At 53.0% G+C, this 12,511-nt stretch overlaps 5 protein-coding genes across 5 annotated transcripts; 2 read left to right on the forward strand and 3 right to left on the reverse strand.

Annotated features, from left to right (window-relative positions):
• Positions 1 to 401: 401 nt before the first annotated feature.
• Triagg1_184 (uncharacterized protein) lies at positions 402 to 1,568 on the forward strand (the record flags this gene model as incomplete). The annotated part of the gene is made up of 1 exon (XM_062896842.1): positions 402 to 1,568. One exon carries the CDS (start codon positions 402 to 404, stop codon positions 1,566 to 1,568), a length of 1,167 nt encoding a protein of 388 aa, XP_062760534.1.
• A 222-nt stretch (positions 1,569 to 1,790) lies between these two features.
• Triagg1_185 (uncharacterized protein) lies at positions 1,791 to 3,527 on the reverse strand (the record flags this gene model as incomplete). The annotated part of the gene is made up of 2 exons (XM_062896853.1): positions 1,791 to 3,033; positions 3,094 to 3,527. The coding sequence occupies 2 exons, from the start codon at positions 3,525 to 3,527 to the stop codon at positions 1,791 to 1,793; spliced, it is 1,677 nt and encodes a 558-aa protein (XP_062760535.1).
• A 661-nt stretch (positions 3,528 to 4,188) lies between these two features.
• Triagg1_186 (uncharacterized protein) lies at positions 4,189 to 6,061 on the forward strand (the record flags this gene model as incomplete). The annotated part of the gene is made up of 3 exons (XM_062896864.1): positions 4,189 to 4,276; positions 4,330 to 4,415; positions 4,535 to 6,061. 3 exons carry the CDS (start codon positions 4,189 to 4,191, stop codon positions 6,059 to 6,061), a joined length of 1,701 nt encoding a protein of 566 aa, XP_062760536.1.
• A 557-nt stretch (positions 6,062 to 6,618) lies between these two features.
• Triagg1_187 (uncharacterized protein) lies at positions 6,619 to 7,706 on the reverse strand (the record flags this gene model as incomplete). The annotated part of the gene is made up of 3 exons (XM_062896875.1): positions 6,619 to 6,951; positions 7,017 to 7,105; positions 7,277 to 7,706. 3 exons carry the CDS (start codon positions 7,704 to 7,706, stop codon positions 6,619 to 6,621), a joined length of 852 nt encoding a protein of 283 aa, XP_062760537.1.
• Positions 7,707 to 8,146: 440 nt separating this feature from the next.
• On the reverse strand, positions 8,147 to 11,753 carry Triagg1_188 (uncharacterized protein; the record flags this gene model as incomplete). Its single annotated transcript, XM_062896886.1, has 3 exons — positions 8,147 to 8,446; positions 8,508 to 11,595; positions 11,659 to 11,753. The coding sequence occupies 3 exons, from the start codon at positions 11,751 to 11,753 to the stop codon at positions 8,147 to 8,149; spliced, it is 3,483 nt and encodes a 1,160-aa protein (XP_062760538.1).
• Positions 11,754 to 12,511: the final 758 nt, after the last annotated feature.

Genomic DNA, 12,511 nt, shown 5'->3' on the forward strand with positions numbered 1-12,511 from the left:
GGGTATCTGCAGCAGTTTTCAGTAGGTACATGTAGTTGGACGTTGGATGTTGAGTCTAAGTAAACTGAGACGTCGTTTGAGGACATGAGACTCTTTTATAAAAAGGACGACTTTGACTATTTTTTTCAGTCTTGATAATGGTTTTGCGTAACACCAGCACTTACTTAGTGGTGATACGAGGCATTGCCTTGCTTACATGACCCAGGCCAAGATGGGGACAAAAGAGACTAAGAGAGTTAGCATAGTGTTCATAGTCCTCCGATGACTCTAGAACACCCTGCTACATACGGCAACGAAACTATCCTCTGTCGATAATACCTGCCATCTTACAGTATTGGGGAGTATTGCCAGTATTACACAAGCAAAAGACAAAAGCCTGCCTTAGTATTCCAGCGCCCATCATGTCAGCCTCAGCCTCGGCCTCATCCCTCCCATCCTCTTCCTCCCCCACCATCATCCTCACCAATCCCACGCCTCAAGAACGCACCCGAACCTGGCTCTACAACCAGACCGAATGGGGCAACAGCCTCACCGTCCCGGACTATCTCGAGCGCGAGGAATACCTCCTCTCCATCCCCCTCGCCCGCAACGGCGGCATCACCAACTGGATCCTCACAGACGACGCCGCCGCCCCGGTCAACGGCGAGCGCCCCGTCTTTGCCGCCTGTGAAACCCTGCGCAAGCGTGCCCTCGTGAGAAACCGCGATGGCAGCGTCCACGATGTGTGGGCGTACGGCATTGCCAGCGTCTTCACTCACAAGGAGTTTCGTGGCCGAGGGTATGCCGGCAAGATGATTGAGCTGCTGCGCGGATACATGGCTGCTCAGCAGCGAGAGATTGGCGAGCCGGCGTTTTCAGTGCTTTTCTCTGACATTGGGAGACTGTTCTATGCGAAGCACGGATGGCTGCCCCTGGAAAACACCCAGATTGAGTTCCGCGTCAGACCAACTGCTGCTGAACTTGATACGTCGTCTGTTACGCTTATTCACGAGGAGAACCTGGCTGAACTGGCTGAACGAGACGAAGGTCTCATCCGTAAGGAAATAGCCAAGCCCAACGCTGCTGATGCGTCCAAATTCCGGGTTGCCGTCATCCCCGACATCGATGCTCTTCAATGGCACTTTTACCGCGAGGCATTCATCTGCAACGCCGCATTCGGCCGCAAGCCCACCGTCCACGGCGCCCTCTACACCTCTCCCTCAACCGGCTCCCGAGTATGGGGTCTCTTCGAGCGGAATCACTACGGCGGCCCAGACCACCCAGAGAAGAACCTCCTCAGCTTCCTCAGATTCGTCATTGAAGACGAAAGCATCTCCGACGAAGAGTTATCCACAGCCGTCGTGGGAATCTTCCGCGCTGCAGAGAAGGAAGCCAAGGACTGGGCCTGCTCAAAGGTCGAGATCTGGAATCCTCTCGAGAGAGTAAGGAAGGCTGCTGAGGCTGCCACCGAATTCCAAACTACGTTTGTCGTGAGACAAGACAAGAACCTTGCGAGTTTGAACTGGTTCGGCGAGGGCGCCACCGAAGACATAGACTGGGTTGTCAACGAGAGATTCGAGTGGTGCTAGCTTGATAAAACTGAGGTACATAGATGTAAAAGATACATACCTAGGGTCACAGAAAAAAGAACAAGCGAACAAGAAATCAAGATCATTAACGTCATTTAATAAATTTATCCCTCTGCATTCCCCTTGTGAATGTCAAACCATATAGCAAATCACAAGTAGGCTACATTTAAACCACTTTTTACACAAATAACTCCTTCTATGCACCATTTCTTTGCCCAAGATTTAGTAGCTTCTACCAAACATGGTCCAGAACTGAGCCTTGCGCTGGCACTCGGGGCTGAGACAATCCGTCTCGCCGGCAACAACGCCCTCAGGCTGCTCGAAAGGAATGCACAAGCTCTTCATGCCCATGGAGGGGAGCTTCTGGCTCTCGGGGACGTCGGGCTGGGTGTCCTCACGAGTAGTCAGCTCCTTGATGCGGTCCTCGCACTTGCCATCACCACAGAAGGGGATCAGGACAACGTTCTTGTCATCCAGAGCGGGAAGAACATCCTCCCACTTTGTAATCTGCAGGCGGTGCTCGCGGAATGACTTCTCGGCCTTGGCGTACATATCCGCCTGGATGGTCTCCAGGAGCTCGGGAACCTTGGTAGCGACATCGGCAATGGGGATGGTGCCCTTCTCGCCAGTGTCACGTCTGGCCCAGCTGACAACCTCCTTGGCGGCATCCTTGGGGCCAAACTCAATTCGCAGAGGAACACCCTTGAGCTCCCAGTCGTTGAACTTCCAGGCAGGAGTGTAACCCTCTCTCCAATCAGACTCAGCACGGACACCAGCCTTCTTCAGGGTATCCCGAATACCATCCAACTGCTCTTCGTGCTTCTTCCTGTCTTCGGGGGTAGTGCTCTTGTTGATACCGACGGGGATCAGGATGGTCTGAGTCTTGGCAATTCGGGGAGGAAGGACAAGACCCTTGTCGTCACCGTGCACCATGATCATGACACCAATGACACGGGTGGACAGGCCCCAAGAGTTCTGCCAGACGTGAATGTGAGAGCCCTTGTTGGCAGGGTCTTCAACAGTAATGTCGAACATTTTGCTAAAGTTCTGGCCCAGGCAGTGGGACGTGGCACCCTGGATACCACGGCCGTTGGAGGGGATGTAGCCCTCGACGGTGGTTGTGTAGTAACCACCGGCAAACTTCTCGTTCTCAGTCTTGCGTCCTCGTACAACGGGGACAGCCAGAAGCTGCTCGTAGACACCAGCATACAGCTCCAGAATCTCCAAAACCTCCTTTCCGGCAAGCTCTTCGGTCAGGTGGGCAGTGTGACCCTCCTGCCACAAGAATTCTCTTGTTCGGAGGAAAGGGGTGGTCTGCTTAGCCTCCCATCGAACGACCGAGTTCCACTGGTTCAGTCGAAGGGGGAGGTCTCGGTGGCTGCGAATCCACTTGGCGTAGTAAGGGTACATGACAGCCTCAGACGTGGGACGAATTGCGACGGGAACTTCGAGGTCCTTGTCACCGCTGGATAGGGGTTAGTCTAAAGTCCTGTCAGGGACGAATATCCAGGTAGTAAATACGTACGCCTTGGTCACCCAAGCCAATTCAGGAGCGAAGCCCTCGACGTGGTCCTTCTCCTTCTCCAGCGACTTGGAGGAGAGGAACATGGGGAAGCTGGTCTCCTCAACACCCATCAGCTCAATGCGGTCCTGGAACCACTTTCGGATGACGTTCCAGATGTGCATTGACAGAGGGCGCAGGACGAAGAAGCCAGAAATTTCCTGGTAGTATTCGACCATCTCGCCCTTGAGAACGACCTCCTGGTACCATGCAGGGAAGTTCTCTGCCTTGGTGACGGTGATTCCAATGATGTCGTCGGTCTTCTTTCCGCCCACGACGGGGAGGGCAGCCTGCTTAGCGGCCTTTGCAGCCTTGTCGGCAGCCATCTTGGCCTGCTTCTCGGCTTTTTTGAGGGCGCTCTTGGAGGGCTCCTTGGGCTGGTCGGCGGCGTTCTCCATGGTGTTACTGTTGTTTCTGATAGCTGTCAGAGGAGGCTCGAGTTGTGACTCTGGAGTCTGTTGAACATCGACATTAAAGGTGTCAATACATACCTTTTATCGCACTACAAAGAGCTTGCCTTGAATACAACAAACGGCACGTCGGAATCCTGAGTCACTGTGCAGTGCAGGTCGCGCAACGAAAGAGTCAGTCGGCCGAGAAAAGAGAGTCACGAGAGGCTCAATGCCAGGCCTTTGCGTCTGCCCCGCTATCAGTTTGTCCCTCCTCACAAAGGAGGGGCAGCGCAGGATAAATTTCACCGTCCGCGTCCCCTGAGCGCCACCCAATCAGGGCTTGCCGCGCTGGGGGTTTCGGGGGCTTGGAGGGGCTGCCAGCGCTGTTGGAGGCACCGCCGTGCACTGTTTCAGTCTGTTTGGCAGCGCCGGAGCTGGAACAATCTGTGCTTCCGACAAAAAAGTCGAGGGGCAGCGGGACAAGTGCCGCCATTACTGAGCTTCGCAGCTTTGGCTAGGTAAGCCAAGGGTAGACAGTCAAGGCAGAAACTTGTCGAATCCTCGAGCCTCCACTCCTTTTCCCTTGTCTCGTCTTCCATCTCGATATCCCATTCACAGCGACTGTTAGGCGGCTTGTATCGTATAACGTCACAGCACTGCTTCAGCCATGGCAGCACTCTTCGAGCAGCCCCGGAACGGCACCCTTTTCCTCGGTGGCCAGAAGATTTCGGGATCCGATATTCGAGACCAAAATGGTGCGTTGGGCTGCTGCCGATGACTTGGACAGGGCGGTTACTGACGGATGCAGTTCTGGCTACACAAGCCATCGCCAATGTGGTGAAGAGCTCTTTTGGCCCCAGCGGCCTTGACAAGATGATGGTGGACGACATTGGCGTGAGTACATACACCGACTGCCCCTCGATTGAGACGACCGGAGCCCTTTGCCCCTATTCCGGATGCGAAGCAACTCGGACATGAACCACGACAGCTTGCTTACTATCTACTGCAAACAGGACGTCACGGTAACAAACGACGGTGCTACAATCCTTACCCTCCTCGACGTCGAAGATCCCGCCGGAAAGATCTTGGTGGACCTGGCCCAGCAGCAGGATAAGGAGGTTGGCGATGGCACGACATCAGTTGTTCTGATCGCCGCCGAGCTGCTCCGAAGGGGCAACGAGCTGATGAAGAACCGCATCCACCCCACCACCATCATCACCGGCTACAGACTGGCCTTGCGAGAGGCGATCAAGTTCCTCAACGAGAACGTCAGCATCAAGGTCGACAACCTCGGCCGAGAATCACTCCTCAACATTGCCAAGACCTCCATGTCCAGCAAGATCATTGGTGCTGATTCCGACTTCTTCGCCGACCTGGTTGTCGATGCCATTCAGGCGGTCAAGACAACCAACAACAGGAACGAGTCCAAATATCCCGTCAAGGCCGTCAACCTGCTCAAGGCCCACGGCAAGAGCGCTCTCGAGTCAGTCCTGGTCAAGGGCTATGCCTTGAACTGCACAGTCGCTTCTCAGGCCATGCCTACCCGCATTCAGGATGCCAAGATTGCCATCCTGGACATGAACCTGCAAAAGGAGAGAATGAAGCTCGGCGTCCAGATCACCGTCGATGACCCCCAGCAGCTGGAGGCTATCCGTGCTAGGGAATCCGGCATGATCATCGAGAGGGTAGAAATGATCCTCAAGGCCGGTGCCAACGTCATCCTTACCACCAAGGGTATCGACGACATGGTCCTCAAGATGATGGTGGAGAAGGGCGCCATGGGTGTCAGAAGATGCAAGAAGGACGACCTGAGACGAATCGCCAAGGCCACCGGCGGCACTCTCCTGAGCACACTCTCTGACCTGAACGGTGACGAGAAGTTTGACCCCTCATACCTGGGACACGCCGAAGAGGTCTTCCAGGAGCGCATCTCGGACGACGAGTGCATTCTGATCAAGGGCACCAAGGCCCACTCCTCCGCCTCCGTCATCCTGCGAGGACCCAACGAATACTCCCTCGACGAGATTGAGCGATCAGTCCACGATTCGCTCTGCGCCGTCAAGAGGACGCTAGAAAGCGGCAGCATCGTCCCCGGAGGCGGCGCCGTCGAGACCGCCCTCCACATCTACCTCGAGGAGTTCGCCGGCACCGTCGGATCCCGCGAGCAGCTGGCCATTGGCGAGTTCGCCCAGTCCCTGCTCGTCATCCCCAAGACGCTCGCCGTCAACGCCGCCAAGGACGCCGCAGAGCTCGTCGCCCAGCTGCGTTCCAGACACGCCCTGTCACAGCGCGTCCAGGAGGGCGACGCCAACGAGGACGAGAAGTCGATTGCCAAGAAGAAGAGCTACAAGAACTACGGCCTGGACCTCACCAAGGGCAAGGTCGTGGATGAGATCAAGCTCGGCGTGCTAGAGCCCACGATTAGCAAGGTCCGACAGCTGAAGAGTGCGGTCGAGGCTTGTATCAGCATTATGCGAATTGACACGCTGATCAAGCTGGATCCGGAGCAGAGCGCGGAGGATGATGGCCATGGACACTAATCTCGGGGAGAGGAAATGGGGTATGAAGAATAGACAAAAGAAATTTAAAATATTCAGTCTATAATGTTTTTCTTGGCTAACAAGCCAAATTTTGTTCTTTTTGCTTCACTCTCACTCCTTGATTTTTGGCTCCCGTCTCACTCTGTGTGATGAAATCATCGGTACATCCTCACTAACATGTTCTAAAAGCATTTCTTTCTTTTTTTTTTTTTTTCGTAAAACGTTTTTATTTATACAATGCTGCACATGGCTCACGTCTAAGAAACAAGGAGTTTGTGTGTCCCATTCCCAGCATCATGAGACACCATTCTTCCATTTCTTCATTCCAACCTCCCATCCCGCCGATAGACTTGACCGCCCAGAGAGAATCTATGTTTTTTTTTTTGTAATTCCGAGACGAATTATGTATTTTTGCTCGGGAGCTGTCTCATCTTCACCCATTTTAGTTCCCAAGACTCCCTCCTTCCCTGATACTGTTACATCGTTTGTGACAGGACAGTCTCCCCTCCCCCTCTCTTTTCCCCCCTCCAATTCCTTTATACATGTATTCGCGTTTTTTAACCAATGACAAGCTTGTCATCCTCGGGGAAGTCGTACTCGGGAATCTCCAGGTTGAGAGGCGCAGGGCCCTTTCGTATCCGGCCAGAGATGTCGTAGTGGGAGCCGTGGCAGGGGCAGAACCAGCCGCCAAAGTCACCGGCCTCGCCAATGGGGACACAACCCAAGTGGGTGCAGACACCCAGCATGACCAGCCACTCGGGGCGCTTGACACGGTCCTCGTCGGTCTGGGGGTCTCGGAGGGAGGCGACGTTGACTTTGTTGGCCTGGTCGATCTCGTCCTGGGTTCGGTGACGGACGAAGACGGGCTTGCCTCGCCACTTGATGATGACCTAGGGGAAGGAAGTTAGTCAAATGCGGTTCTTTTTTATATTCAAGGTTCGTCGAGTAAGCTCACGTTCTTGCCCTCGGGGATGGTGTTGAGGTCGACCTCGACCTTGGCCATGGCCAAAACGTCGGCAGAGGCAGACATGTTGAGAAGGAATTCTGCAGCACCCCACGTGTTAGCCTCGTGCACGAAAACAACCCAATTGCTCAATCCCTAGTCCCTCAAGCTCCAATGGCCTCGTATCAGCCAATTCCAGCTCATCCAGAGCACCAATTCCCATCCTCAACCCATTTCCCCCCCTCCCCCACACAAACAAGCATTAAACCCACCTTGAACAGTGCTCTTGGCTCCAGCAGCAGTAATGGCACCCATCGTACCAACCGCAAAGTACGAAAAGAGCTTGTTGGTGGTCTCGTTGCCCTTGGACATGTATTTGCTAAAGTCGGGGATCTTGCTGCCCTTGGACTCGCCCTTGAAGGGGCTGGTGTACGAAGCCGCTCCGGGAGCATCAGCCTGGCGCACGGCCGACGAGCTCAGCGCGCGCACGGCAGGCTTGGCCACGGCCGAGCGCAGGCACAGGCGGGAAGCGGTAGCGAGAGGCGCCATGGTACAAGGTCGAGGGGCGAAGGGCGAGAGGTCCAAGGTGGTGAGTTTGAGGTCTTTTCGCCGTTGCTTTTGGCTCTCTCGGGCTAACAAGGTTGACGGATTGCCGAAAGTTTTGGGATCCGGTTTTTCTGGCTCGTGGCCTGAGGCTGCCATGGTCAGCTGCGGTGGAAATTGCGGCGCGCTGATTCGCCGGGAGCTTCGGCGTCCCGGTCTGTTCCGCCTTTGGTAAGCAATCGACTGATGTCAACGGGGGACTGGGGCCGTTCTGGAAGGGCATTTGATATGGAATTGATATATACCTTACATATCAACAGATGTTAAAAAGGGAGATGAAATCAGGTCTTTTCTCTTTATTTTTTATATTTTTATTTTGGCAATTCATCCTACACGTACCTACAGTAATAACGCAAGCAACTACTAACCTGAAAGATAGCATCGGAACGTAGGTAGCTCATTCGTGAACCGACTCCACCACCACCGTCTGTGAAACTCAATGCCAGGCACTAATACCTCGCAACCTGTTGTCATATCGCCATCTTCCATCATGTATACTCGTAAATCCTTTCGATCCAGCAACGTGCCATGCATCAGCCTTAGTGCATCCTTCTGAGCTCCTCTATCAGGTTCCGCATGTCTTCGACGCTTGGTCCCAGTCCTTCGCACATCAGCCCCTGCTGATTCTCGTCCAAGTCCAAGAACCTCTCAATCATCTCACCGTCCACGAATCGAAAAGGGGCTTCACCCTCCCTAGCCTGATTTCTAAACGCCCGCCAAGTGTCAAACGACAGATTTCCGGGCGTATGGATATACTCTTGTAGCCTTGATTGGAACTGCATTAGCAGATCCTGGTACTTGGGGGCAATGTCGCCGTAGAGGTAAAGAGTTCCCTCAATCTATTTGTCCAGTCAGTCAGTTTCAGCTCGCCATTCCTTGAGAGATACGTATAAGGCTTACCGAGCCCAAAAATGCTTTTGGTACCACAATGGCATTTTCAGCAGGCGCAACCTGAATCTTTCGAATCCGGTTGATCTGCTCCCCAATGTTGAGTTCGCTTATAATCTCCAGCTGGCTGCGATCTTGCTCTGTAGGTGCTTCTTGATTTTGCCTGAGCACAATGATATTGCCCTGAGCATCCGCTTCTAGCCACCTAGAATCGTCCAGTGCGCTGACCGACGTAGTCCAAGCTTGTTGATAGTGCCTTGCCTTCTCTTCCAGCGTTGCCTTCTTACCATCTTGACCCGGTGTGAATTCGACAAGAGTAAGGGATTGCATGAGATCACCAATACCGATAATGTTACCAGAGATGTCCAGATCGACTGGGAATGACGCCGGGCGGAACGACGCCAGTTTCTTTAAACTAGCAGCCGTCGACGTCTCTTGGGTGAAAGAATAAACAACCACCGTCTTAGTCAGTCCGGCGACAATGTAGTCATCCATGATGCCTAAGCAACGGCATACTCCTTTCAAGTTATGGGAGGCGATTTGGTACAATTGCCGCGACTCGTCGACACCAAGGACCAGTATTCTACCTCTCGTCTCTCCTGCTTCCTCTGTGCCAGGGTCTGCGACAAAACTCGTGCCGACCAAGAATCTCTCGGCCAAGACGCCGTTACTGTCTGGTAATTCGGCCCGAATTATGCACTCGACCAGCTCCAGTGACGCGGAGGCATTGAGCTCAAATGGTTTTCCTAGCTCCTGGAAGATGATCTCGTCGACTAGCTTGATGGTGCTCGTAATGACCTCCTCGTTGTCAGCGAGCTCCTTTCGTATACAACCCAGTCCAAAGGCCTTCAAGCCCGGTGAATAAGCTACACGACGAACGGTCTCGCTCATGGGAAGTGCTTTGACGTGGGTAAGCCTTTCGTTATCAACTTGGCAGATCCTGATATGATCTTCCGTTGACAATACGATAGAGTCTGGGAATGCTTCCGAGTCGAACGGAGCCACGAATGTCGCATCATCAGCTGTCGTTGCTGAGTAGACAACACGCCCTTCTGAGCTGTAGATTAAGCTGGCATGCTCAGTAGTCGCAAACACGTTGCAGATTCCGTCCGCTCGGGGTAGAACGTGTAGTCGTGCCGGACCGCTTCCCAGTGTGACGGTCTTCCTGCCAGATACCGAGAAGCCTTTAACTGAGACATTGAAGCTAATGACGTTTCCATCTTCCAATGCCACCAACAAGGTTGGGCCCGAGACGTCAGGGGGGTGTAGCTGGACGAGCGCTACGTCTCGTGGGACTGAAGAACTGTCGTCTGTCTGCCTCAGCGGCTCACCGTGGAGTGGTGTCAAAGTCGCCAAATCTACGACTGAAATCGTTCCCGAAGTCCACCAGCCAACCACACCAAAGTCTTGAGGCTCGCGCGCCGCATGTAAGCATGATATTTGATCGGGTTGTCCGGATACTGAATCTTGTGAAGCGTTTTGGATAACCGCCTTTAAGCCGTCAAGAAGGTTTAGGGAAACCAATATCGATCCATCTATAGACAGCAAAGCCCACTTGGTATTGGCAGACGCCGCCGTGATCACTTTGCCTTCGGGTGACTGCCATGAGCCCAAAGAAGCCCCGCTGTCAGGATCCAAGAGATTGACAACTCGAGGTGTTATTTGCAGCAGCTGACCATTTGGCAGGTTTGCAGCCAAGAGCGTCTCCGATTCGAGATCCATTCCCTGAAAGGAATAAAGCTCCTCAATGTTATCGGGCTCAAATCGGAGAACTCGAGTTCCAGTTAGCGTGGATATGACAACGGTATCGGCCTTTTCCGAGTCCACTGATCGCAAGGTGAATAGCCCCCTAGTGCCCTGGATTTCATCCAAGAGACCACGGTCTTCAAGGCCAACACCGCTACGAATACTCCGTAGGCTTCCGTCCTGGTAAGCACCACAGCCGGCCACAATTCTCGCCTGCCCTGATGAAAAGTTGTTGCCAGACTGTGCGTCCCCCTCTCTGTTTCCCAGATCCATAATGGTAAAGTCCATGATGGGTGCGTTGTTGGATAAAACTTTGACAAGAGCCATCTGCTGGGTTTCAACATCGATATGTAAAAGCTGAGAGTCGCCATGGTGTGAACCAATAAACAGGAGATTGTTTCCCATATAAACCAAGCTAGACGCTCTCGATGTATATCGGCTCGAATCTGGAAAGGATATCGGATGGACTTCCATGCCAGTGACCACCACACCGGTTGATTCATTAGTAGTTTTGATCTCAAGTAGATCAAGACGGCCGTAGTCGTCAGCCAAGAAGTAATGCGTCCCGTCATACTCGGCCCAAGCAACATATATCTTGGGGTCCTCAAGTTCGGATTCCACGCTCGAATATGTGAGGCTATCAAAATATGTAAGAAGCGTCTCTCCGACCACAAGAAGGCCGCCCAGATGTGCCCTGGCTCCCTCGTTATTGCGTACATGGTATCGCTTCTCCTCAACAACTGGAACGGGTATGAGCATGGACGCATAAGGATCACGAATGACCTCGTCCAGTTCTCTGTGCTTTGGGTCAAACTTGGACGAAGCGGCGCCCTTATCGTCATCCGTCAGTCGATAAATAGCAACCCGAGCTTCTTCGCGGTCAAGCTGGTTCTTGTAGAGAAACGCGATTCTCGGATGGCCGGTCCGACTGTGTAGGAATACGCTCGACTTCATCCATAACTCAGTCAACCGGACCTGGTCCAGCACTTCAAGCTTCGTGGTCGACCCCTTGCGTATCCGCAGGCGAAAGACGTTCAGCACTCCCTCCCAAAGGTGCATGGCCATGAACTTGCCAGTGGGATCCACGAGGCATCTGTTCTGGCTCTGCGATTGCCGCATATATGGTTCTGCTGAATCGTGTATCGTCTGCTCGACGGCATCTAGCTGATTCGTTTCGGGGTTCCAAGCTATATTGAAGTATTGTAGCCTATCCGTGCCAATAAACAGAAGGTCTGTGGCGGAATCCTTGGGCTGCAGCCGCTGGAGCATGTCTATGGTGCCATGGATAACTTTTGTGTGGAGGCACGTCATGCCCTCCTCGGTGACTCGCCATATCTCCAGTCGGTTTGCTTTCCTATGCGTCGATACGAATGAGCAAATGACATGCAGGCAATCGGAAGCCGTAGGAAACACTCACGCAACGACCAAATCCTCGATATCTGGCGACAGGAACCGGATGCGCAGGGCGTGCCTGATGCTGGTCGGCTTGTGGACTGGCGCGACATACGCCATGGTGGAGGAACGAATCGACTGCGAAAGAGAGAAGCGTTGCAGGCTTTAGTGCATAGGCTACATGGAAGGGCCCTGATGCTCTGAACGGCCCAAGGGTGAAGCTTGAGAGCTGTTGCGTCAAGCCGGGGATCGCAACTGAGCGGGATGTTTATCACTTATCGGAGATAGGCAGCCCGCCATATGTAAGCGGCTTCTAGCACCTTGTAATGGCGTTGATTTGGCGGGGCACGCAGCTTAGTGATCCCAGAAGGGTGAATAAAATGTTAGTGGCATTATTAGTTCCCGTGAACCTAATAACCTGTAATGAATTTGATATAAGATCATATCTTAGTTTTTAGAATGGAATTTATGATGAATGTTCAAAGTGATTAAATTCTTTATTAATGAGATTAGATGTTACCTAGAGTGGTTTCTTAGTGAGTTTTCTGTTGATAGGTACATAGGTGCCTTTGAGCCTGCAGATGTACAGGTATTTAGCAATCAAACTGATCCAATCATGGCCGACCTTACAGAGGAGCAGGTCAACGCCCTCATCGTCATTGAGCGCACTTGCTCACCTTGCGATAACCCACCTATGTATGAACTTGGCTCAACGAACATCACAAACAACATACACCGGAATTGGACAAATCCTGTCTAACTGCTATAAGGACCAAGGCGCGAGAAGCAGTCAGGGAACTATTTGATGTCGCTACCACTAGTAACGATCTCGGCTAAGGCCATGTTCAACCAGATAGCTCGTCTTGTCTTTTTACCTA

Source organism: Trichoderma aggressivum (genome assembly GCF_033847375.1).
Source record: "Trichoderma aggressivum f. europaeum strain CBS 100526 chromosome Unknown scaffold_001, whole genome shotgun sequence".
Lineage (NCBI taxonomy): Eukaryota > Fungi > Ascomycota > Sordariomycetes > Hypocreales > Hypocreaceae > Trichoderma > Trichoderma aggressivum.